Source organism: Syngnathus floridae, chromosome 10, assembly GCF_059516105.1.
Source record: "Syngnathus floridae isolate MCC-2025c chromosome 10, RoL_Sflo_1.0, whole genome shotgun sequence".
Classification (NCBI taxonomy): domain Eukaryota; kingdom Metazoa; phylum Chordata; class Actinopteri; order Syngnathiformes; family Syngnathidae; genus Syngnathus; species Syngnathus floridae.
The window spans coordinates 6,679,107-6,702,854 of NC_142422.1; the positions used below are offsets into that span (position 1 = coordinate 6,679,107).

At 38.3% G+C, this 23,748-nt stretch overlaps 1 protein-coding gene and 1 long non-coding RNA gene across 2 annotated transcripts in view; one reads left to right on the forward strand and one right to left on the reverse strand.

Annotated features, from left to right (window-relative positions):
• adcy2a (adenylate cyclase 2a) overlaps window positions 1–23,748 on the forward strand; it is a 31,020-nt gene that overhangs the window by 2,714 nt on the left and 4,558 nt on the right. Inside the window, exons 3-23 of the mRNA XM_088388123.1 lie at window positions 3,112–3,261; window positions 3,344–3,973; window positions 7,877–8,074; window positions 13,669–13,830; window positions 14,747–14,896; window positions 15,699–15,847; window positions 15,998–16,109; window positions 16,427–16,554; window positions 17,103–17,261; window positions 17,838–17,970; window positions 18,048–18,224; window positions 18,315–18,358; window positions 18,523–18,603; window positions 18,691–18,760; window positions 18,882–18,979; window positions 19,058–19,142; window positions 20,009–20,146; window positions 21,676–21,795; window positions 21,890–22,074; window positions 22,945–23,029; window positions 23,303–23,461. Coding sequence (XP_088244249.1) covers window positions 3,473–3,973; window positions 7,877–8,074; window positions 13,669–13,830; window positions 14,747–14,896; window positions 15,699–15,847; window positions 15,998–16,109; window positions 16,427–16,554; window positions 17,103–17,261; window positions 17,838–17,970; window positions 18,048–18,224; window positions 18,315–18,358; window positions 18,523–18,603; window positions 18,691–18,760; window positions 18,882–18,979; window positions 19,058–19,142; window positions 20,009–20,146; window positions 21,676–21,795; window positions 21,890–22,074; window positions 22,945–23,029; window positions 23,303–23,461 — 2,934 coding nt within the window. The 5' untranslated portion in view covers window positions 3,112–3,261; window positions 3,344–3,472. The remainder of the gene's footprint in view (window positions 1–3,111; window positions 3,262–3,343; window positions 3,974–7,876; window positions 8,075–13,668; window positions 13,831–14,746; window positions 14,897–15,698; window positions 15,848–15,997; window positions 16,110–16,426; window positions 16,555–17,102; window positions 17,262–17,837; window positions 17,971–18,047; window positions 18,225–18,314; window positions 18,359–18,522; window positions 18,604–18,690; window positions 18,761–18,881; window positions 18,980–19,057; window positions 19,143–20,008; window positions 20,147–21,675; window positions 21,796–21,889; window positions 22,075–22,944; window positions 23,030–23,302; window positions 23,462–23,748) is intronic.
• On the reverse strand, window positions 3,378–7,897 carry LOC148392152 (uncharacterized). Its single transcript, XR_015861065.1, has 3 exons — window positions 7,739–7,897; window positions 3,709–3,806; window positions 3,378–3,562 (listed from the first exon to the last, which is right to left on the reverse strand). It is a non-coding gene; the product is annotated as an uncharacterized LOC148392152 (long non-coding RNA).

Here is a 23,748-nt window from a genome sequence, read left to right on the forward strand (position 1 = left end):
ATCATTGGAATAGTTGCCCCCAATAGGCACTACATAAGAATAGGTGTGCAGTCAGGTCACATTTAGTACAGAATGACAACAAAATACCTAATAAAACATGTCTTACATCAAGATGAACAGATTTGATGATGTCTAAAGTAAAACATGCACATCTTAAAGGTTTTATTTCAAGGAAAGTACTTATTTTGTTTACAACCATCATAAATACATCTAAATTGTTTTTTTAAAGCAGTGATTCAATGCTTTTGACAAATTAAAGCAGTATATTGGTAAATCAATACAAGTTACTATTGCAAAGGTGCATAGATGCATTTGCGCTTGCGCTTAAAATGCCCAAATGAGAGAAGCTGTGTTTGTTTTCTTGACCTTTACTTAACCCCTGACAGGTCAATATCTTCCATTCGCTTCATTACCGCTTGTCTTCATGTGTGAATGAAGGCGAGCTCTTTGCCTTCCTTGTAGTCTATTTCTGTCACTGTTCCTGTCACCTGAGAATTGAAGGGGAAAGGACCCCATTATATTAAAAAAAAAAGAATTCAACTCCACAGTCAACAATCACACTGTGAGAATTTTCTATTATGGACAGCTGGCAGTGTTGTAATTTAATATTTGCTTTTAGCACCTCCTAAAAAATGCCTGTGCATTGATTCGTTGTTGCTCATTTGTGTTTTATAAAACAGAGTCTTTGTCCTGTCATTGAATTCAAGTGGAACTATACAATACAGTAAAGGCAGGACACCAAATCAGAGTTTTAGAAACTTTACCCAAGCTTAGGTTGGACAAAGATGGTAATTCTGGGCGAGCGCATAGGTGACAGCTAACTGAGTGAATCAATGTGCTTCGTGCAGCCCTTAAATTAAAGTTTTATTGAGTAGTAAACTAGGAGAGCACGCTTCAGTGCACAAACATGGTTAGAGAAATCAATGTCCTTGTCCACAAAAAAAGTCAAGTTAAGTTCCTTATTGTATTGTACTGGATGTTGGTCAGGTTGCTGTCCAACATCGCACAGGCAATGTTCCATGTTGTGATGTCTGATCCCTGAATCCTTTCCAATCTGATATTCATTAAAAACAATAAATTCATGCACGTATTGGTGATGCTGATACTTGTATGTGTTTGTGTAGATACTCCCAATGTGTTCGTTACTGCATTTAAAACAATAACTTCATAAAGAATACATGATCCGAACCCATATTGATTATGCAATTATTTATTTATTTGTTTTAAACGCTGAAGCATAAAAACTGTCATCTCTTCCTTCTTGTGTCGACCCAAGCCTTGATGCACTTTTTAGGCAATTTGGCGCCATGCTGAGCATCCCGACATACCGAGGATGGTTTCCTTTGACACGTGCCTGGCTTACGTGACATTTAATGGCTGGAAGTAGATCACTTTCTAAGTATTGGTGCCGGTAGTGTGATGCAATTTTGGTGAAATTGATCGAGATGCAGGAAACATAACTTCTGTGATCAGTGCAACACAAACCCCACCATCACGATAAGGTAACAGATCAGATAATTTTCATGATTATAGTGACTTTAATTGCTGAACAGGAAATTCAGCATATATTTTGTGATTCATATAGTCTATCTTACACACCACACATATAGAACCGAATCACACACATGCAGGCATGCAAGGAGAGTTGAGACGAGAAAAAGAAGGCGTGCAAACAGTACTGCACCTCTTGAGCTGGTGGGGTCTGAATGGTGTCTATCTCAAGGACACCTTGACAGTTGCCAGGAAGCAGACTCGCATTTCTCCGACAATAGTTGCTAATTTTTATTCATTTCTTTTTAACCACAGTAGGGATTGAACTGTTACCATTCAAATGGTAATTATAATTCCAATTTTTCAACAAGTGTAGGTTATCTTATGCAGTATGCATGTTTTTTTATGCATATTAATACACCAAACAGGAAAGAAAGATACAAAATAGTGGTTAGAGAAAACTGGGTTATCAAGAAAAAATTTCAAGGTGAGATGCTATAGTGAGAGCCATGGGAAAATGTGCAAATTAAATATGAAGCAAAGGAAAAAAACAGCGATGATGGAACTAAGGTGAGAAAAATGGCCACGAGAAGAAGTTGAGAAAGGATGAGGAGGACACCATAACATGTTTAGAATATAATTTTTACATCTGGCCACAAGTGCTTGCGTTGTCAATCATAACATCTCCAGCATCAACTCAAAATCATGTCTTTCAAAATACTCTTGGAAAAATCACTTTATGTAATGAACTGTAAAATTGGCAGTTTGAAATAATTATACTGACAATGTGGTCCAGAACATAAATGGACCTAATTTATGAACTAGTTTGTTTTTAATTCACAAATCATATAAAATGGTTATACAACCAAATCACTAAATTTTTAATAGACCCAACTTCCTGCATTGGGGCAATTTTTAACCCAGCAGTTTTGTATTTGTTGAGTGGTCTTATTGCGGTTTTTACATGGCTTGGACGCCCAGTAAAAATTAGAGTCGTCTGTTTGAGAGTGCAATTACATCAGTAGTTTTCGTTCAGTTTCAAACACCGATGGGAGGTTTATTCATGCGTCTGCTTCAGTTAGGACAGCTGTCTTCATAAATTTGGCATCTGGTTTGAGATATTGTAGATTATTTAAAGAAACAAAGTCACAATACCTTTCAAATGGATATTATCTATATTTGAGACTACTACTTTTAATTCATTAACAAATATGTGTCCATCGATCCATTTTCAATGTCAATGTTTTTAAGTTCATGGTTGCCCTATCCTCCATACTTACCTATATAAAATATTTTTTCAATTATCCAGGTCAACACAATGGCAAACAGTATTGCGCAATGCCCCATTCTGTCTTGGGATTAAGTTGCATGCATTGTTGGAAATGTTGGACCAAGTCATATTCTTATTCTAAAATTAATGAATTATGAAATAAAGAAATGGCTATACATGCACCTTTATCAAAATGAAACTTTTTTTATTATATTTTATTATTCTCTTTGCTTACAAATTAGAGCAAAGACTGCCGTAAATATTGAAAATTTTAGCCAAATTCTACCACGTCATCAATTGTCCCCTCGACTTTTACCATGACAACTATATACAGTATCTTATTCTTGCAGATTTATCAGGTGTGGAGAATTCAAACCAAGGAAATGCATCCAGTTGATTGCAAGAGGTGAATGTGCTCTTCCTTGGACCATGTCTCGCCCCTTTGAAAACTTGAATTGGAATCTGATGACCAGGAAACTAAATTAACAAGTTTGACCGAGGTAATCATCATGTTCTTTTTTTCTTTAGCTTCCATGCTTTCTGCTGGTATACCTTATTCTTCTTCCTACCCTCCCCCATTAGGTTCTCTCCCCCTCCCCTTCCCCTTCACTTCCCTCCCACTTTCTCCCTCTGACTCTAAACAGCACTCAGTCGCGGCTGTCCCTTCACTTCCCGCTCCAACATGTTGGCAGAAGGAGGAGGCGGAGGAGGATGCTGCGCTCAAACCTTGGCGCGTTCTTGCCACCTCTTCGGCCAGCGCCCAGCGCCTCTGACTCAGAGCCACCTTTCACTTGTATCGCCCTGAAGGAATTAAGAAGGGAGGGTAGCCAGGTCCCCCAGGTTCCACAGGACATTAGGAGCACCCAAATCAGGATCCCCAGAAGGAGCATCAGCAGGAAAAAAGTAGAACACAGCAACTGTTCTACATCTGAAGTGGAAACTATTACCTCAGACGTCCCTGACACTTCTCCCTTTTCGGCACCAAGATCCATGTGGCAAGAGGCAATAAGGAGGAAGCGCTACCTCCTGGACCGGGCTGGGGAGTCTGGTGAGGGGGAAAAGAGCGGTCAGGAGAGGACAAACAGATCCAGGGACTGGTTGTACGAGTCATACTACTGTATGAGCCAGCAGCATCCACTGATTGTGTTTCTGCTGCTCATAGTGATGGGAGCTTGCTTGGCTCTGCTGACTGTGTTCTTTGCATCAGGACTGGTAAGTTCTACATTCATGCACGTGTTATGCAAATGTTATCAAACATGCAGAGTAAGAAACATCTACACTTTAAATGTGGCTGAATAACATAGTAATTTATTTTGGGTATTCCCACAAAGGTTAAACTGTGTCAATGGGAGAATCTTCATGTGTGGGTTCACAGATAATTAAAGAAAAACAAAAAAACTGTAAGCTCAACATAAAGGTTACCAAAACGGACATACAAGTCAAAAACACAAAACACACTCTTTATTGCTCCTATACACACCGGGTAACACATACACACATCCCATCATCTACACAGCAGCACTAATGTGAAGAGAGGGTTGGATAAAAGTGAGGGGCTTGGTTATTGTTTGAGCTCACGGTTGACCGAACTACAGAAAGGCAGTGGTGCTTTCTAGCTCTCAATATTTTGACACGGTTATCTCCGCTTGGAAAGGCTGACAAATTCAATGCAGTGAAGAAGCAAAGACCCTCTGGGAAATAAAAATGGGGCACAGTATAAAGTCTAAAACGATCAAGTATTTCATCTGTTTTTACTGAATATAAAATTCAGGTGAATGGATCAAAATTGAGAAGTTGTCAGAGACATTTTATCTACATTACATTCATAGTTGTTACAAAATAAAACACCAAAACAAAGAACACCACTTTTTTTAAATATAAAAAGTTTAAATCATTTGGGTAAATGTTTGTTTCTTGCATTTTGACTTTTTCTGTCTTGCACTGAAGAAATTCTATTCAACAGATAACCAATGAGCTTTAACAAGGCAAAAACTGAAAAACACATCTTGAGGGGATTATGGAAGCATAATCTCATTCTTTACCATATTTCACCAATTGAGAACCTCTCCTAGTCTGCCTGATGATTCTGCTTTGATGGAGGGATTATTCTAATACAGCAAAAGAGCCTCACAGCAATGTCACTGAGAACTGCAGATTTGCATAATCTCTAAACATACCAAACATTATCTAAACTCTAAATCAAGTATGGGGAAATGATTTGCATGGTTTGCCAAATGCAAACACATGTTGACCTCAGCAACTTCCATTGCTGATGATATGCATCGAATCTATTACTATGTCTGTTTAGTCAGCAAATTGCCTATTGATAAGAACAGGCAAAAACATCAAGTCAGACAATATTTTGCTGACATGTTTTAATGATGGCTGAATGCTTTTTAACAACATTTTTTCAGACATTTGTAATGAGACTTGTGGTTTTGCCCATGATGGCATATTCATCTGGGGGACGTGTCTGACTCAGCACTTGAGCCACAATTGGTGTGGTGAGTAATGTGTCTGACGCTGCTAGCACTACATATGAACCCGCTGTTAAAAAGCTATGAATTTTGTAAATTAAGCAGAGTCTGAAGTTTGAATTGTAACAAAGAAATTGCATAACTGAAATTTGTTAAATAAGTAAACAACAAAGAAATTCTAAAAACAATGGATTTCTGCCTTGAGAGCGCACAAGCATCTCTAGCCTTCCTGCCCCACATCCTGCCTTTTTGCTCTGGCTTGGTGCGAGATTGGCGTGACCTTTAGCTACACCATCATTTCATTCTCCTTCCTCCTCTATTTCTGTGCATTTTGTGCTTCAGTCATCTTTAACCTCCTCATATTTCTGTCTCTCTTTCATTCGTATCCTGATGCCACCCCCCCTTCCTTTGAGCTGACTGACCTAAATCCTGTTCTGTTTCGGAGCTCGGCTCTGAGCGAGACCGACTCTTAACAACCACACACATCTTCTCCTGTCCCACTGCGTTGCCTGCTTACATGAGGAAAGACAGGGAAGATGGGGCTGGGGGTAGCGAAGGAAAAATCTAAATGCCTTGCAATAAATGTCGGATTAAAGAGATGAAAGTATTTGTGACGAGAACATGTAAAATATTAATTCAAAAGTGGAACCTCTACCGTTGAACAGAATCTGTAAATAATGATCTTCATAAATGACGCATGTGAAATTGTTGAGCACTAGTAATAAAATTAAAATGTAATTGATTCATTCAAATGTTGATACAATACATAGTACACTCAGGACACTCTTTTTGTGAAACAAGTAAGTCCAGTGCAGACCATTTATGGTCATTTCATGGAGTGGCAGATCAGCAAGTGGGTGGGCTGCGACACTGTGGGAGTGTTTAAATTGCCGCTATTCCGAACACCTCATTCAATTCTTCTTAAATGTGGTGCAGCTGACAAGTATCGGTCTCCCTGTACCCTGAGCAAATTTAACAAAATCACATTCAACTATTGGTCAACCTTGGGCCAGTATTTAGACATGGTCTGAGCAGGCGTAAGGTTTAGATCGACATTTTGCTACCAAATTGTCACTCTGCTTGATGCACCCCAATCTATACTGTGCCGTAACAATCAGTTTGTGGAGACACAGACTCACACACGCAAGTCAGGAATGACAGGGGCTTTTGCCACAAAATGTTGGTTCCATTCTGAATTAAATATTGCCTTGCAAAGCATCAACTTCATAATTGGTGTATACAGTCTCATTACAGATCACACCATCTATCTGAGATGTCAGCAAAATGAATATCCTTCCAAAGAGAAAAGTAGGGATCAACCCCCAGCCTGGAGAGAGCCAATATTGTTTCTTCGACCAGTGTGTGTCTACATACAAATGCAACAGTAGCCATGTGACATATTGAGCTAATGATCAATATTCTTTAATTTGTTCTCCCCTGGTGTCACACTCCCGAAGAAGACTATATGACCTTCTTCACTAAGCATTCTCACTCTACATTGACATCCTTATTACTGTCACATTGAAACAAAAGGTCCTGCAATTTTTATAAGCACCTTCAAATCTTAAGTGTAGCTCAGGAACAGAAAAGCAGCCTCAAATCCATAATGGATGTACAGTAGTATATGTTCAACTTCTGTTCTTATTTAAGATGCCCTCTTTTAAAAAAGTTTCATCAAAGAAGTCCATGTTTGATTTACAGCATATGTAAATTAGTGTTCAGTTATGTATGAGCATTAAAAAAAATTCTGATACATTCAATTTAGAGCATATGCATGCTCATTATGCGGACCACAACCACGTCCTTCCAATTGTGTGAAAATAAAAGAAAAAGCAACGCAAGTCATTTGTCATGGTAAAATCTTATTTTTTTTTAAACATATTTACCATATGGACATGTAATTTGTTTAATATGGTTGTTAATGTATTTTAGTGCAAGTACTCATTTAACCTTGTTTGACCTTCATAAATCAAACTTATTTTGTATCCACATTTGGGAAACATTGTGTTCAGAGATTTAAGTCAATGGTCTTTTATTTCATGTTATTAGTTGACATAGATTACATTTAGCAAATCAGATTAAAGTACTGAAACACTTTTTGTATTCCTTGATGGGCTATTTGGTGCCTCAGAGGGTGACTCACACCCCCCTCTGGTTGTTCATTTAGTCGGAAAATTGAAGTGGGAATCAAGAAAAGAGGCTTAGCAAGCTGGCTGTCTCGTGTCCCCTTGAGATGTGTCAATTTCTGCATTTCTTAAGTGTTATTTTCTTGATGCCTCGCTTGAGAAAAATGTCCTTAAGATTTTTAGAATTTTCATTGACATCAATATTCTTCTTTCTTAACCTTCTGTGTCTAATACATACTGTTATACATCAAGGTGTGAATATTTTGTTATAGCTAACCATCCTGCATGAAAACACACCAAGGCTCAGTCGCTAGTCAACTTTAGTCAAAGTCTGTGCTGCTATCTAATAACGAAAAGGAATGTGCTGTACTTACCTTTTACGTTTACTTGCCTTGCATTTGATCCAAGCTAACAGTTCTAAATTTCTAAAAATTCTAAGAAAATCCTGTTGCAGCTCTTGCTCCTGATGCAAAATCACCATTGATTTTGTTTTCTAACTCTTGTCATTCCAGAACGTTGAGGACCATGTGGCCTTTGTGATCACTGTGCCCACAGCGTTGGCCATCTTCCTGGCTGTATTTGTTTTGGTCTGCATTGAATCTATTTTCAAGAAGCTTCTTCGGGTGTTCTCCCTTGTCATCTGGGCCTGCTTGGTCACAATGGGTTACCTCTTTATGTTTTCCGGTGGAATCGTCTGTCCATGGGACCAGGTAAGCCCGAGAAAGATATTTTTTGGTCAATTTACCTCTTGTGTAAACGTATGTGAGGCATTCTGTGATTTATTCATAGACAGTATAAATAACTAAACATAGCTTTCGGGTTTGAAAATGAGGCCAGCACAGAAGTGCCTTAAACTTGAATTCTTTTGAAAGCCCTGCCGGGAGAAGTCTTGCTTGCCAAAAGCCCTTTTGTGAAGAGCTTTGAGAAAAGTGAGCCTACGTCTCACTTAATCGCCTATCGCAGTATTTCAGTACTAACTTCCTTTACTATTTGTAATGCTCCTCTTCCCCATTCATTGTTTGCCTTAGCCCCCTCTTAGATGCTTAAGCCACAGAAATGACATCTTAAACATTTGAGCGCTTTTGTGTAGTCAGATTCCAGTCCTGTGTTGTTGGATAAGATAATTTATGTCTTTGCAATCTAAATTGACAACCGTTGATGACTGAAATCAGATTTTGAGTTGGAGTTCTAACAGATAGCTTGCAGATATTTGATACTGCTTGACATTGTTTTTGCATTACTTGTGACTGAAAGTGAAATAAACATATGAGCTCACTTTGTTGGCATTATGTCACACGTGGTTAGCCGAATGGGCTTATTGGTGGTTTGTACATATAAGCGAAGTGCTCAGTGTCCGCCTGGAGTATTTTTTAGAGAAGGCACATAAAATGTTGCCTCCATCTCCACAATAAGTGATGTTGTATTGATGAAACTTCCAGCGAACATTGAATGATGTGTTTGCAGTACAAAAGACTTTCAGCAGTACAAGTAACATTCACCAGTGCCTATGAATACAAATGCCCGACGTGGACTCATTTGGCACAAAGCAGAATTTTAAGGTGCACCGATCTGCACGTCATTCTATTCATCCTTCTCCCACTCACTGAAAATATCAGCCCATTATGCCATTAGTGCACTCCGACTGCAGCATCCACGTTAATTAACATTTATCTGGCCAGATTGGCTTGTTGACTCACACTCCTGACTTGACATCCATTACACCCTCATTACATGCATTTTCTTACTTTTGAGCATCTTGAAAGATGGAAACGAATGCACTCATTACTTACCATCTTGTGCTTAAACGTTCAGTTTTCCAAACACAGTCTCCAAAATGTGCCCAAGTACATTTGCATAGCACCACAGGCATGCACCAGTGTTTATGAAACGCTGACATTTTCATATTTTGAAAATGCAATTTATCACAGACATGGTCTGTTGTCAAAAAAAAAAAAACACTGTGTTATTTAGGTTGATAAACAGTAGGCTCAAAGTTGCATTTCTTATTCTCAGTATTCCAGGTTTGGTTTGTATACATTTCAGTCTCCATTTCCCAACCTGAAATCAATTGAACGCTTATCCAGTCCCCACAAAGCCCCCTCTGTTTGTAAATGCTAGGGAGAAGGGCTTATCTGTGTGGTCCAGCTTCTGCCCCTCACTGAGAAATATCTGTGCCTTGCCTCATCTGTTTCCCATCTATCATCCTCCCTGTCCCTCATGCAAGAACGTGTATAATTCCAAACATATTCATTTTGTCTTCTGCTAGCATTGTGAGCACAACTCTGAACTTTGAAAATCTGCAACCTTGAATGAACCCTGACGAGAACGCAACATGCACTGCCTTCAATAACATTCATAATTGCTCACTACTCAGTGGCATAGAGGCTTTAAGGGCACCATATTACTTTGGCAGTGCTAAATTAACGCAATCAGAGTCTGCCTGGATATCAAGTCTCATCCAATTTTCTTGTGGTGCTATACATGCTTCCGTCAATATACATACATGCACTCATAATGCAAACATTAAGTTTATGAAGGAAACAAATGCAGTGGTGCCTCATACCTCTGATACAATCATGGGCCGGTAGGAAATAAGGTTAGAACTGATAAAGGAGTGCTAAGCTGTAGGGGAGGAAGAAGCAAGGATGAGTCCACTGGCGCCCGACAGATTTTGTTTCTATTGAAATTTTGCATCCCTCGTTTGCATGTAAATGATGGAAATTTACCAATGACCTGTGCTGTGTGGATCACCATCAGTATTCAAGGGCAACGTGTCCTTTGCAACTCACTTGACCCCTTCAATCAATCCATTATGCAATGTGTGTAGCTAAATGCCTGTAAATATAAAACTTACAGCTTTTTTTTTTTTAAAAGCCAAAATTTGCAGTTTATTTTACAAAAAAAAAGCCTAAAATCTTGGCAATCACTTGCCTTCAGACTCGTTATACACCACACTCATGCTTCTGTTACTGGGCTTTGAATATAGTGACCTCCTCAAAAATACTTGACTTGAGTTATCAATAGCAATGAGTCAACTCATTGACTTTGAGAGATCAGCACTCTGAAAGATTGCAATTTGTGGTGGTGAGATGATGCAAGTTATGATGATAGAAAAATCTCCAATAATAAAGAAGATCATGTTCTTTTTTAATCACTTCTGAGATGATTTGTGCTGCACGTGGTTATCTTTCCCTTGAATGTGGAAATATGTGCGTGTGTGCGTGTGTGTGTGTGTGCGTGTGCGTGTGCGCGGGCTTAACCTTCGTAAGCACCATGCAGGTGCAAGTGCTGCATAAATAGCGCCGATGTAGTTGAATAGGCCAGTCTGATTAGACAAGATGCAAACTGAGCACCTCTATAATGTGTATTTTAATGTAATGTGTTTAGTATCCGATTAAAGTATCTTTTTGGGTGGGGTGAAATAACAGAGCATGTTGGAGATGCTTGCATTGCAAATCAAGCCTTTAAGCAGATCCCAGACAGACTAAAAGCTCGATGTAATCGGACACCCCATCTCCATAATTTGTTTTATGAACCCACCGTGGTATTAGGGAGGATTTGATTCATGAGCTGGTAGCAGCACTGTTGCCTGGATCTTGGAAAAGCCTTAACATAATTGTCTGTGAGAAGGTTCTTTTGTGCTTGCTTTAGCCACACTGAAGGAAAATTCTCACAATTTTGTTATCGCATGGAGTCTCGGTATGAAGGAAACATAGGCGGGTATCTTTATCCTGACATCCCTTCCATTAACTACCAGTTCCTTGATCCAGTTAGGGGCAATGGATATCAGAGGGTGCATTTAGAATAACAGTATTCCACATGAAGCAAATTATTGACATACTTATGCTGTTGAGGCAGATGATCATTGGAAGCAACAGTAATAGACTTTCCATGAAATGTGAAGTGAGTTATTGCATTCATTGTTCAGACATGGAAACCACCGTCCATATGTTCAACTTTTTTTCTTTTAGGTAATTAGTTGTTACAAATCTTTTGTCTTTTTTGCCTTTTTGCTTTTACTTAACACCGATTTGCAATGAATATATTTTTCCGCTCAGGATTTCAAGCTTTTCTGCCTAAATGATATGAAAAAAACATTTGCCTCTCTGCAAAAACACCACAGCCGGTCACTCATCTAATTTAGGGCAATGTTGACCTAGTATCAAGATCACAGAAAGAAGCACTGTGTCCTCCTCCTCCTCCTCCTACTGATCACATGATTTCTTGCTTTTAACCTTAAAGTCACAACCCTTGTTAAGTGTTTCTCTCTGCTTTTCTCCACATCTGTATCGTACTAATTTTCCATTCTATGAAAATTGTTCTATTCTTGATTAGAGATCTTGTTTGAGAATCAAAGCGGTTCAAGTGACTGTTTTTTCTGGACTCTTTCATTGCGAGTTTGTTCACCTACGTCAATGTGGATTCTGTGGTTTTTCTTGTCGTTGTCATGGCACTGTTCATGTAATGGTCAGATATTCAGCTTGACAAGAGCATCATCCTGCGGGTGAATCCATTTGCTATCCATTCCTGTTTGTGGTGTTAGAAGCTAAATTTATTTCCAAGACCCAATGTCATGGTCAAAATAGAATAAGTACATTGAAGAAGAAAAAAAACCTACCTGGAACCTCATTTACTGCAGCTTTAACAAACCATTTATGATTGGAAGGTTTTTGTTACCTTGGTTACAGTAAGATTGTTTTCTTTTGAGGCACTTTGAAATTGTTCCTTATGCAGTGAAGAAAAACAGTCAGTTTGTGGCAAAAATGGGAATGATCAAGAGTAAGAGTAACTTTTGCATGCGTAACATGCTAACACTCTCCGATGGAAACTTTTTCCCCCCTGTTCAATGTGCAATAAATCACAGTAAACCCCCTTTATATAACTTTTTATGGTGGTGCTATACTGTGGATTTTTTTTCTTTTTTAAATTGTGAAAATAAATGTTTGGTTAGTGTTACATAGCTTGCGACTGGCAGGTGAAAATTCCAGAGTGTTGGCTCCAGCTCACCCACAGCCCCGAGAATAAACAGTATAAAAATTGAATGGATAAATGTGTACTTAGGTTAGTTAGAAACGTGACATATGTACAGTATATGCTATTTGTTTCATTTCCAATTTGTCTACACTGCTTTTCCACCCTCTACCAATCTGGCTGCCCCTAACCAGAGAAAGGTTACTTGGCACATCTCTGCAGCCCAAGAGAACACTGACCTCTTTCTCTCATGCTCGCCATCAGATGAGCTTCCTCACCCGTGCGCCAGGAGGGGGGATTAAAGAGTAGTGCAATGTGTGTGATGGGAGCTCCCGTAATGTAAAAATGCAAAGCACTTGCCATGCTACATTAGAGGTGCCAGGTTTGGGGTAAAAGTGCTGACTGTCCTGTTTCCTGCAGCGAGTCAAGGGAGGTTAGGTAAGCTATCAGAGCTACTGAGGTTTATATGGGCCAACTTGTGCACAGCATGAATCACTTAACTGTTTTCTTTTTTGATGCCACATTGTGGCGCTTTTCAAAATTTTGCCCAAGAACTTTTTTTATTGTTCCGCATATGATGTTCAAGCCTTTGCATTTATGTCTACCCTGAGACTATTCTCATGAGCTGCATATATAGTGACTAGTGATTTACAGATCGATGATGAAACATTGATACTTTTGATACATAAGTTATTCAAACGGTAACAGTATATCATTGACTGTAACACAGTGGAAAGTAATTAAACTATTGTGAGCTTGTCTAAATTCTATTATGAGTAAGTGAATTATGCAAAAGCACAGTGGCCTCCCATGGAACACCATGAGCTGTGTATGGAGTTATTTCAGCATATCTAAAAGACAGGGATGACACTACACCAAGGCTTGAGGGTGGCGGGGGGTTTATAGTGCCATCAGAATTCTGTGTAGCCCCTGTTAAGCCCCCATCAGTTTATTTGGGATTATAATTATACATTATTTTCTCAGCCCCCCTATGTATCAGTCAAGATCACCTTAAACCCCAAGAGAGAAAATCAAATCCTGAAGGAATCCGTCCCCGATAAGAGCTCATGAAATGGCCTGAGCTGACATTTTTCATGACTGTGGTTATAGCAGACAGAGAGCCCTATTTTGGTACCCAGCCCAAGTCTAGCGTAAAGAAACTGTGCCGTGGCCAGGGGAGTGCTTTTAAAAATATATTCAAAATGACAGTAACGGTTTTACCCTCAAATGCCCGCTTGAAATTTCTTTAATGGCTTTAAGCACATTGATAATGTTTTCACATCAGGTCAGTATGACACTGTTGATTTCTTAATAAACATATCTCTCTCCACAGGTGTCGTTCTTTTTGTTTATTGTTTTTGTGGTTTATACGATGCTGCCATTCTCCATGCGGGATGCTATCATCGCCAGTGTTCTCACCTCTGCCTCGCACACTGCTGTGTTGAGTGTATGTCTGTCCACTACAGCTGCTCATTTGGAACCAGTCGTATGGCAGGTAAGGCTTACAGTCACAAATCGACAATACAAAATAGCAGGTGTGAAAAAGATTCTTGAATTTTAATGTTTTGCTACTATCCTGTTTTTAAAAAGCGATATTTTCGATCCACAGTTGGAGTGATACATTGCACGTTTTCATTTTGCAGGTCAACTGAATTTATACTAAGCAGATTGAGATAATCTTGAACTGTCCCAAAAACACCAAATGTTTTTTTTTACCAGCTTGTCCTACTAATGCAAAATGAAAACCCTTAGATTTTTGTGATATTCCTTCTTCTCCCACAAATATTAGCACAGAGGCTCACAGTTTGAGTTTATAGAGAATGACACTTTTTTTTAATTAACGTTAAAGTGTTAAAGATTTCAGATCGGGCGTAGCAGCTCAGTATGAACAACCTGTCTCACTAAGGTCAGCTATTATGTTCTCAAAAATCCCACCAGGTTGTGTTTAGAGACATGAACTACAACACTGCCATCGTAACTTTGCAATGCTCGTTAAATTTTATTGCGAAGGCCTATTTAAGACTATGATTTAACTTCTCTCATTGAAGAAAGGAAAACCTTACAATGCCAGATTGATGTCCATAGCATTTATAAAATAATGAATCAGATTTTCTGTACATTCTATGTTAATGGTGATGCAGTAAAATATTTTATGGGTACAGTATGATGAGTGCCAGTAAATGCACAGCTGGTGAAGTCATTTTAAAACTACCACTGGCATTTAACGGGAAATCTCAAATGTTGAAAGATGTAGTACTTATACAACAATATTATAATTTTGAACTGGTAGTATACAAGTGAGAGAAAAAAATGCTTTCCTGACATTATCTGATAAAATCTAAATAAACCACAAATTATTGATAACACAATGTTAAAGAACACTGACATTTGCGTATGTCCTGATCTTTCAGATTTTGGCCAATATCATCATTTTCATGTGTGGGAACATGGCAGGGGCATACCATAAGCACCTGATGGAGTTGGCACTCAAACAGACTTATCAGGACACCTGCAACTGCATCAAATCCCCCATAAAACTGGAATTCGAAAAGAGACAGCAGGTAACACGGTCGATATGCTAACAGGTTACATATATTTACCACTTAATTCACATTTCACAAACCTAATAATAATAAAAATAATTGTGTGTAGACTGCATAGAACATATTGGTGTTAAGAAAAAAAATGACTTGACTTCTTTCAGCTTACAAATATACCAAGTAGCTCTTTTTGCTTCTTGCCAGGTGAATCAATTGCGTGCTGTCACATTGAAAGCTAAAATGCCCTCGAAGAGGCGTTTCAACTTGGCCTCGGGAGGTTATGGCTGCCTGCAACCAGTGTTTAGCCACAATCCTGGGTGCAGTCACAAATACTCTCTTTTGTGCTGAGTGCACACAGAATAGATGCCGTTTGTGTCGTGCTTTCATTCAAAGTATCAAATTGTGAGGGTGCTCGGAATTTGGAATTAGCAGTCCGATGTGAATGACCATAAATTCATGATTATGTTTTCTGAGAAGCCTCCATGGGGCTGTTCTTCATCTAGCAATTAGTAACAACAATAATGGAGAGTGTGACTTTGGCTTACACATTTACTGCAGCTTGCAATAAAAATGATGACCATTTCCATCATTTCTTTCATGAATGAGTTGTTATATTAATAAACTCTGATCTTACTTTTAGGATGTTTTTATTAAGTGATTGCACGAAATTAATGTTTGATTTAAATGTGGATAAGCTAAGGGCAATATGTATGAAATTTGTATTTAAATCTTTCTTTATATGTGGCATTGTGTTGATAAGGATATTTTATCTACTCATTATCAAAGTTTGACTCACCATATATTTTTTTTGTCATATCATCAGGAACGTCTGCTGTTGTCGCTACTACCTGCACATATTGCCCGTGTGATGAAAGCAGAGATCATCCAGAGACTAAAAGGACCAAATTTTGATCAGATAGAGAACACAAACAATTTTCACAACCTATATGTTCAGAGACACACCAATGTCAGGCATGTATAATTTATTATATGATCTGATCTGATATGATATTATATTATGTTATATTATATTATATTATATTATATTATATTATATTATATTATATTATATTATATTATATTATATTATATTATATTATATTATATGTTCCTTTTTTGTAGCATATTGTATGCTGATATAGTTGGATTCACACGCCTTGCCAGTGACTGCTCACCCGGCGAGCTGGTACACATGCTCAATGAATTGTTTGGCAAATTTGACCAAATTGCCAAGGTAAATAATTCATAATTTAACTCTCACTATCACTGAGTAACATACCCTGACAAAGTTTGTGTAACTAGAAATTCACCCCAAACCTGTAAATAAATGATGCAATATAGAGTATACTAATTCCTATGCAGTTTTGTGCACAAACGGGAAGCTTACAAAGTAGGCGATGCCTTCTTATTGAGATGTTTATAGTAACAGCAGAAATAGCAAATTCTTCTACCCCCTGTAATACTCCATTATTATACAGCCATAGTTATAGATAAGTTCGCAAGGCTCAGTATGGAGATTTTCTTACTTTGTGTTTCATTTTTTGTATACAGGAAAATGAATGTATGCGGATAAAAATCCTTGGTGACTGTTATTATTGTGTATCTGGCCTACCAGAGTCTCTACCAAACCACGCCAAGAACTGTGTTAAAATGGGGCTGGACATGTGTGAGGCAATCAAGTAAGTCAAAGGTCTCTCTACTGTGGCTTTTGTACAACTCCACACTCTTACTGTATCTCAACAATTACTTGACTAAAAACAGTCATACAATAATATCAAAACATTTTTATAAGGATGTATTTAGAAAAAGTGCAAAACCAATCTAATCCTTATACTCTTGTCGATGCATGAGATCAGAAATCTGAACAATTATCGATACAGTTTAAGGTGCAGAGATTTGTCATGCTGAATCGGTTTGAAGTAAAATATGCTCAGTACTCCCATAATTCATGAGCAGTTAATTCAGTAGCTTTGTCAAACATTAATGATTGATAACAGCTTAACACTTGCCTCATTACAAGTCATGTTCTTAATGAAAAGATCCCTCCCACGATCTGGAGATAATCAGTCATAATTATATTTACATACTGTGCAAAAACTAGGTTGTGTACTAAATCTTATAATGCCTCTCCATTGCTTATTTTCTGTACATTTCAACACAATGGACAGTTGGATGTTGATTTTGCTCCCTCCTCCACAGTTATAAGTGTGGTTTTGATGCATGACAGGAAAGTGCGTGATGCCACAGGGGTTGACATCAATATGCGTGTTGGCGTGCATTCAGGGAACGTTCTGTGTGGGGTCATCGGACTTCAGAAATGGCAGTATGATGTCTGGTCACATGATGTCACGCTGGCCAACCACATGGAGGCAGGAGGTGTGCCAGGGTGAGTATTTGAGTCACTCACAAGATGCACGATTTGGGGTTGAAGGTCTCTAAGTGCCCGCTTCACAACAGCCAGCTTGGCAAATGGAGATTCTTATTCCTTATACAGGTACTTTGCGCATGCCGATATGCTCAATGCGCACAGTTAGACTGCATTTTATACAAAAACAAGGTTCTCGGTGTACCTTTGGAAAATGGAAGTGCTAACAGTACGTTATACCAACAAATGTACAACTTTCCTATGTCAAGTTTCATTTCAGGGTCCATGGTGGCCTTTAGATGTTTTCTCTGTGCTATCACTGGTAACATCATTAAAAATAAAGCCTTAGAACAATGCCAGTCTAGATTTGCTCAGGTTTCACATGATGTCTTCAGTGACGGCACTTCAAACACTTTCTGTGTCTAAATGCCTAATTTCTCACATATTCTTTGTTAAAACAATTTGGTTGACGGCCGGAAGATACACATTTTGATGTTCCACTTTAACTCATTCTTGATCATTTGCATCAGTGTTCACAGGAAAGGATAACAAAATTCATTAGCATTCCCAAATAACTGGGTCATTTGGTAATTCCAGGCGAGTCCACATCACATCAGTGACACTAGAGCACCTAAATTCATCCTATAAAGTAGAAGATGGGGATGGGCAGGAGAGAGACCCTTATCTCAAGGAGCATGGAGTCGTCACATATTTGGTTATTAACCCAAAGGTATTGAAAACATGTTTGATATTTTTTAAAGATCTGACACACTGCAGAAAAGCTCCATGACATCGCTCTTTGTTCAGGTGGAGCGTCGCAGCCCGCAACATCACTACAGGCCCAGACACACTCTGGACGGAGCCAAGATGAGAGCCTCTGTTAGGATGACCCGCTACCTGGAGTCTTGGGGAGCAGCCAAGCCTTTCGCCAATCTGCATCACAGAGACAGCATGACCAACGAGAACGGCAAGATCAACACAGCTGTGAGTAACTATCTCCGTTTACTATTCATTTTTTGCCATTTGAAGTCATGTGTACATCTCGTCGACACTTCAATTCCATTTTCCTTCTAGGACGTGCCAATGGGACAGTATCATTTCCAGAGGAGATCTGAAAGGCAAGCTGCGTTCTTGTTTCACTGGATTATCTTCGTCCCTTGACAGTACAGTGACAGAGGACAAGAATTTTTAATAACTCTTGACTTCTGCTGAAGGCTTTGACACACATGACTAATCTTGCTTCAAATTAAAATGTTGGCTCTCTTTTCGCACTTGTTAAAAGGACAAAGTCTCAGAAGAAGCGATTTGAGGAGGAACTTAATGAGAGGATGATCAGGACCTTTGATGGGATAAATTCACAAAAGTAAGGCTGATTGTATGAATACATCATTTATTTTAATATTCCTGATTTTTGTTTTATGTCTCAATTGACTGGCCTGTGTGCTTCTAGGCAGTGGCTCAAATCTGAGGACATTCAAAGAATATCATTGTTCTTTCACAATAAATCCCTGGAAAAGGAGGTAAGTAGTAGAACATATCTTCCACTGACAGAATGTTTTTCTAATCGTCCTTCTGGGTGGGAAACGTACGCATGAGTTTTCATGGTTCTTGTATTAAAACGCTTCCTTTTTCTTCTTTCAGTACAGAACAACAATCCTGCCAGCCTTCAAATACTACGTCACCTGCGCCTGTCTTATCTTTTCATGCATTTTCATTGTACAGATCCTCGTCTTACCAAAGTACGTGAATTTTGTTATAGTAAGCATGAAAATAGCTTTTGATGAGAAATGATCCTAATTTACCTGTTATCTTCTCAGGACAGCAGTCTTGGGGATATCTTTTGGGATGGCATTCTTTTTCCTTTCCTTGATTGTCTTCATATGTTTCATCGGACACTTTGTGGTGAGTGACACGTCATTCTATGTAAATCGAATCTTTGAACAGGGCCAATATCAGTCTTTTCCTTGTTTATTTTATAATTGGAGTCATTTAGACTTAATTGTCTGCTTGACCACGCTGTGTCTTACGAGGACAAATACCTTGCGGATCTTGGTTATTTTGTGTGTGATATTAAAAGTACATTTTGAAATAAAACTAATTTAAATGCAGTACCAGTGAATTTCATGTTCAGCCTTGAAGAACACAATAGTGGTTTTGATTTTATTTTTTGTACAATGTGATCTCCGTTGAGGCAATTTGTAGGTTGTGTAGTTTGATAACAATGCTTAGAAAAAAATGGTCCATAGACCAATCTTATTCATGTAAACTGTAGAACTGTCAGCTTTTGAAATGTCTGCTCAGTTAAAGTAGTGCTCAGATGTTGCTGTGAGATGATCGTGTGAGTGACTTGGGCAGTAAGTGACATTGTGTTACCCTGAAACCCTTGAAGCAGTTCTAAAAATAGAGAAAATAAATGCTGCTTTCCTATCATGAATACTGCTTTCCTGTTTCATAGTATCACATGAATTAAAAGGTAAATAATTTAAAGTAAACAAATTAAATAATCTCAATTTAATTACACTGAGAGCATGAATATTGAACAAATTGATCTGGACTGTTTGTAACCCCAAAGAGTTTCAAGATGAATTTTAAACTGACTGAATTAATTATTTCGATCAATAATCATCCCAAGATCAATACATCATATATTATACATGTTTAAATATGCTTGTTGTTTTACTAGGTTGTTCACTCAGACTTATGTGCATGATGTGTATCATTATATTTTCTCTTGTGTTATATGCATATTTCCATATGTATTCCTGCAGCACTGCAACAAAAGCACCCCCACTTCATTGATGTGGCTGCTAAGGTCCTCCGTCATTATTGCTAACAAGCCATGGCCCCGAATCACACTCACCTTGACAACGACAGCTCTCATACTCACTATGGCAGTATTCAACATGGTAAGCTCTCGTGTGGAGATATGCTGTTGTGAAGGATGGGAAATAATTAGGTTTGAAAATGATGTTCAGTATGGCAAGCTTGCAGCTTACACAACCCAAATTAGCTGTAGTGTTCATAGGTCACACACAGCACAATTCATTACATGGTGTAATGTGACTTATGACAAGGACCTTTTGGTGAGGCCAAATGCAACTAAATTGACTATATTCAGAATATCCCCATAACAATAAATTGATAACTTGGTCTTTCAGTGAGGGTTAGAGTTCGGGGTCAACCTGTAGGCACGCACACAATAATAACTTGAAGAATTGTGACAGATGGCACATTGCAAAAAAAAAAAGAGCTCTAAAAGAAATTGAGAAATGGTCTGATCACACCAATGCTTTTGTCGCAGACCTGGAACCAATGAGTTGGACTTCCTTCTTATTAAACATTGGGAAAATCATGGCATGGTATGCTTGGCCCCTAACTCGATCTTACTTTGACGTACATACATACGTACGTACGTACATTGGATCAAGTATCTAAATCGGGCATCATTCAAATTAATTTCTTACATGTGAGGCAAGCCTGTGTCTTAAAACTTTACTGTTGATAAGTTATGATAGAGTACAGTGAATAACTTAGAGAAGCAAACTGTGCATATTAGAAGTCACTGATACGTAAATCTGAAACACTTTTGTTTACTGCAGAGTTATTGATGTCTTGGTTAGTATGTCTATCTCTGCAATCACTCTTTTTTAAAGGCTGTTAATCCTCTTTTCATATGTAATGCTTTTATATTGTAATTTTCTTGTCAACTTATTTAGAATTTTTTTTCTGTTATGAGATCAAAATAGAGCAATTTGGATGGTCGTAGATAAAATTGCAACACTAGCCTGAGGTTGCAAAAGCATGATAAAGCAGATTATTAGCACAGAGAATTAGACCTTTCCACAAATGGTGTCTGGGAGATTGTAATCTTGTTTTGTGCCTGTCATGGGTCAACCGCTCAGGGCAGTTGAACGAATTAACTTGGCTTTGTTTGCTTGTGCAGCCAATTTAGTTTTGTTTTTTGCTAGTTGTTCCAGCCCATATCTCATCCAAATAAACTGTGATAACTTGCAGACTTTTGGTGACTATGAACAGCAGTTCGCCTCTCTGTTTTGCATCCCGGACCTTTTGCTTTGGCTTGCGTGCCATGGGGTCCCTCAGTCACAACATCGCAAAGGTTGCTGTCATTACAAGGGTGGCGGGGGTTAGTAACAGGTGAATCAAAAGTGTTTGTGGCTATACCAAGGGCTTCTCCTTATCACATGAAGGGAGAAGACTAGAGGACCAGGCTGGTCTCTAAGGTAAATCTCAAGTCCGGCTTGTTAGAGACTGAGACAAGGCCAAAACGTTTCAGAAAGATTTTCAAAACATTCAAAATGAGTCTCAAGACCAAGACTGGTCTGGAGTGTTGCAACAGAAAAAGTAAGAATAATTTAAAGAAAGTGTTCTTGTCAAGCGAATGATGGTGTTGTCCCTTGTTTGCTTATTTTTCTAGTTCTTTCTGGAAAACAATGTGTTGCCTCCAGTTGCTGTCAACAGTTCGTCCAATGAAACACAGGTTTACGCTGAAGGACAACCAGCTGCTTTTATAGGCAAAAACAACTTCTACCTTCCCGTAAGAGAAATGTTAGATTAGATATTCATTGTTTTTATGTCACATTTATTTTGAATATGTCTTAAAATGATTCCCTTCTTGTCTTTCTGTGTAGTATTTAATTTACAGCTGCATTCTGGGCCTGATCTCTTGCTCTGTGTTCCTGAGGATAAACTATGAGCTGAAAATGGTAACCATGCTGACAGCCGTGGTGGTTTACAACGTCATAATTCTTCAAACACACGCTTCCCTTTTGGATGAATACAGCAGATTCCTGTACAAATCTGAAAGCATAGACAGGTATGTGTGCGTGAGGACAAAGACATTTTTATTCAAGATCTGTAAGAAACTGCTAGAAATGTGTACAAAAAGAATTTATGAAGGAATGTCAGATGTGCATGTCTATATGTAGCGGTACTCAAATACAATTTGTAAATCCATAGGGGTAAACCCTAATTCCAAAAAAGGCGGTGTCATTGGGATCGGTGCTCTTAATCAACCAATTAAGATGAAATTTAAGTAAAGCTGATAATAAACAAGCAATGTGTCCAACTTAACAGGCAAAGTTGAGACAAAGTGTCTTGTGGTTTTTGTTCTCTCCACCGCAGACACAAACAAAGTCTTTTTTCAAAAGCCCCCTCCATCCACTCTGTTTCTGTGCCAAAAACTAATATGATAATGAACTAGGCAGTTGTCTGCAGAACTCAGCTCTTGTTAAGGCTGAAAGTTCTTTAATATGCAAAATATGCTTGCAAAATTGATTGCACTTACTTGATTTCTTATGCACATTTGAAACTTCCATTAAATAATCTTTTTAATTGAAGAATTTAGATGTCTACAATTATACAGTGCCTTACCTTGCAACTGAATTACTATTCAAACAGTCTTGATTTATGAACCAAGGCTGTCTCTAACAGGTTTCCATGTGACAGTAATTAGAGCTCCCAATGAATTACGAGTCCTGAATCTTTGAATACTGTATTCGTTTGTCTTGGGGAAAACACCATTACAGCAGACAAGTTTAGATAAAAAAATGCATATTGTTGCTGTCATTTAATTGACACCACCGTCAATCCCCTGCCATGCTTACTTTGATTTGTCAATCTTAATTTCTCTCTTGCCGTGTTCCTTTCTCTAAATGCGTGTTTTTCTTTTTCTCTGCACTTCAAGACCAGGAGTCCTCAAAGACCTGAAGACTATGGGCTCTATCTCACTCTTTATTTTTTTCATCACTCTACTTGTGCTTGCTCGGCAGGTGAGTCATCATCAAATAGTTTGTACGGTAGGAGAGAAAGGTGAATTAAAGCAAAGTGCATCAAATGCTGCTGGTATAAGCATTCACAAAGATGATGGCGTGGTTGATTCATGTTTTTGCAGAATCCAATTTTATTCAAATATGAATTGTTTGACTTTAGAGACTGCAATATTTTATTGATTCACTTTTTCAGTTCTGTAACTTTTTCATTGTTTCTAACAATGTTTATAAGTGTACCTTCAGTCTCTTCACCTCTGTGTCCTCTTGTAACAGAATGAATATTACTGTAGGTTAGACTTTCTGTGGAAGAACAAGTTCAAAAAGGAATGTGAGGAGATTGAAACGATGGAAAACCTCAACCGTGTCTTGCTGGAGAACGTCCTTCCTGCACATGTTGCTGAGCACTTTCTGGCAAGAAACTGGAAGAATGAGGTTAGCTGAATAATGTTCATTTACATTTTACTTACAACTAAAGTAAGCAAAGGTCCAGATATTTGATGGCTGTTAAACTTTAGGTTGACAGATTATCCCTTTAGAGTGAAGGGTGTTAAGAGTGACCTTACTTTCCCAGATCTGCATTAAAAAAAACTGTCAAGACTGAAAAAGTGAATATTGAATAATAAATATTTTTAAAAATTAAAATATCAGCATATATAACACCACCATATCAAAAATGCCAGATCAGATCGCTCGCCTAGCTTCTGTTTTCTATGTATGTT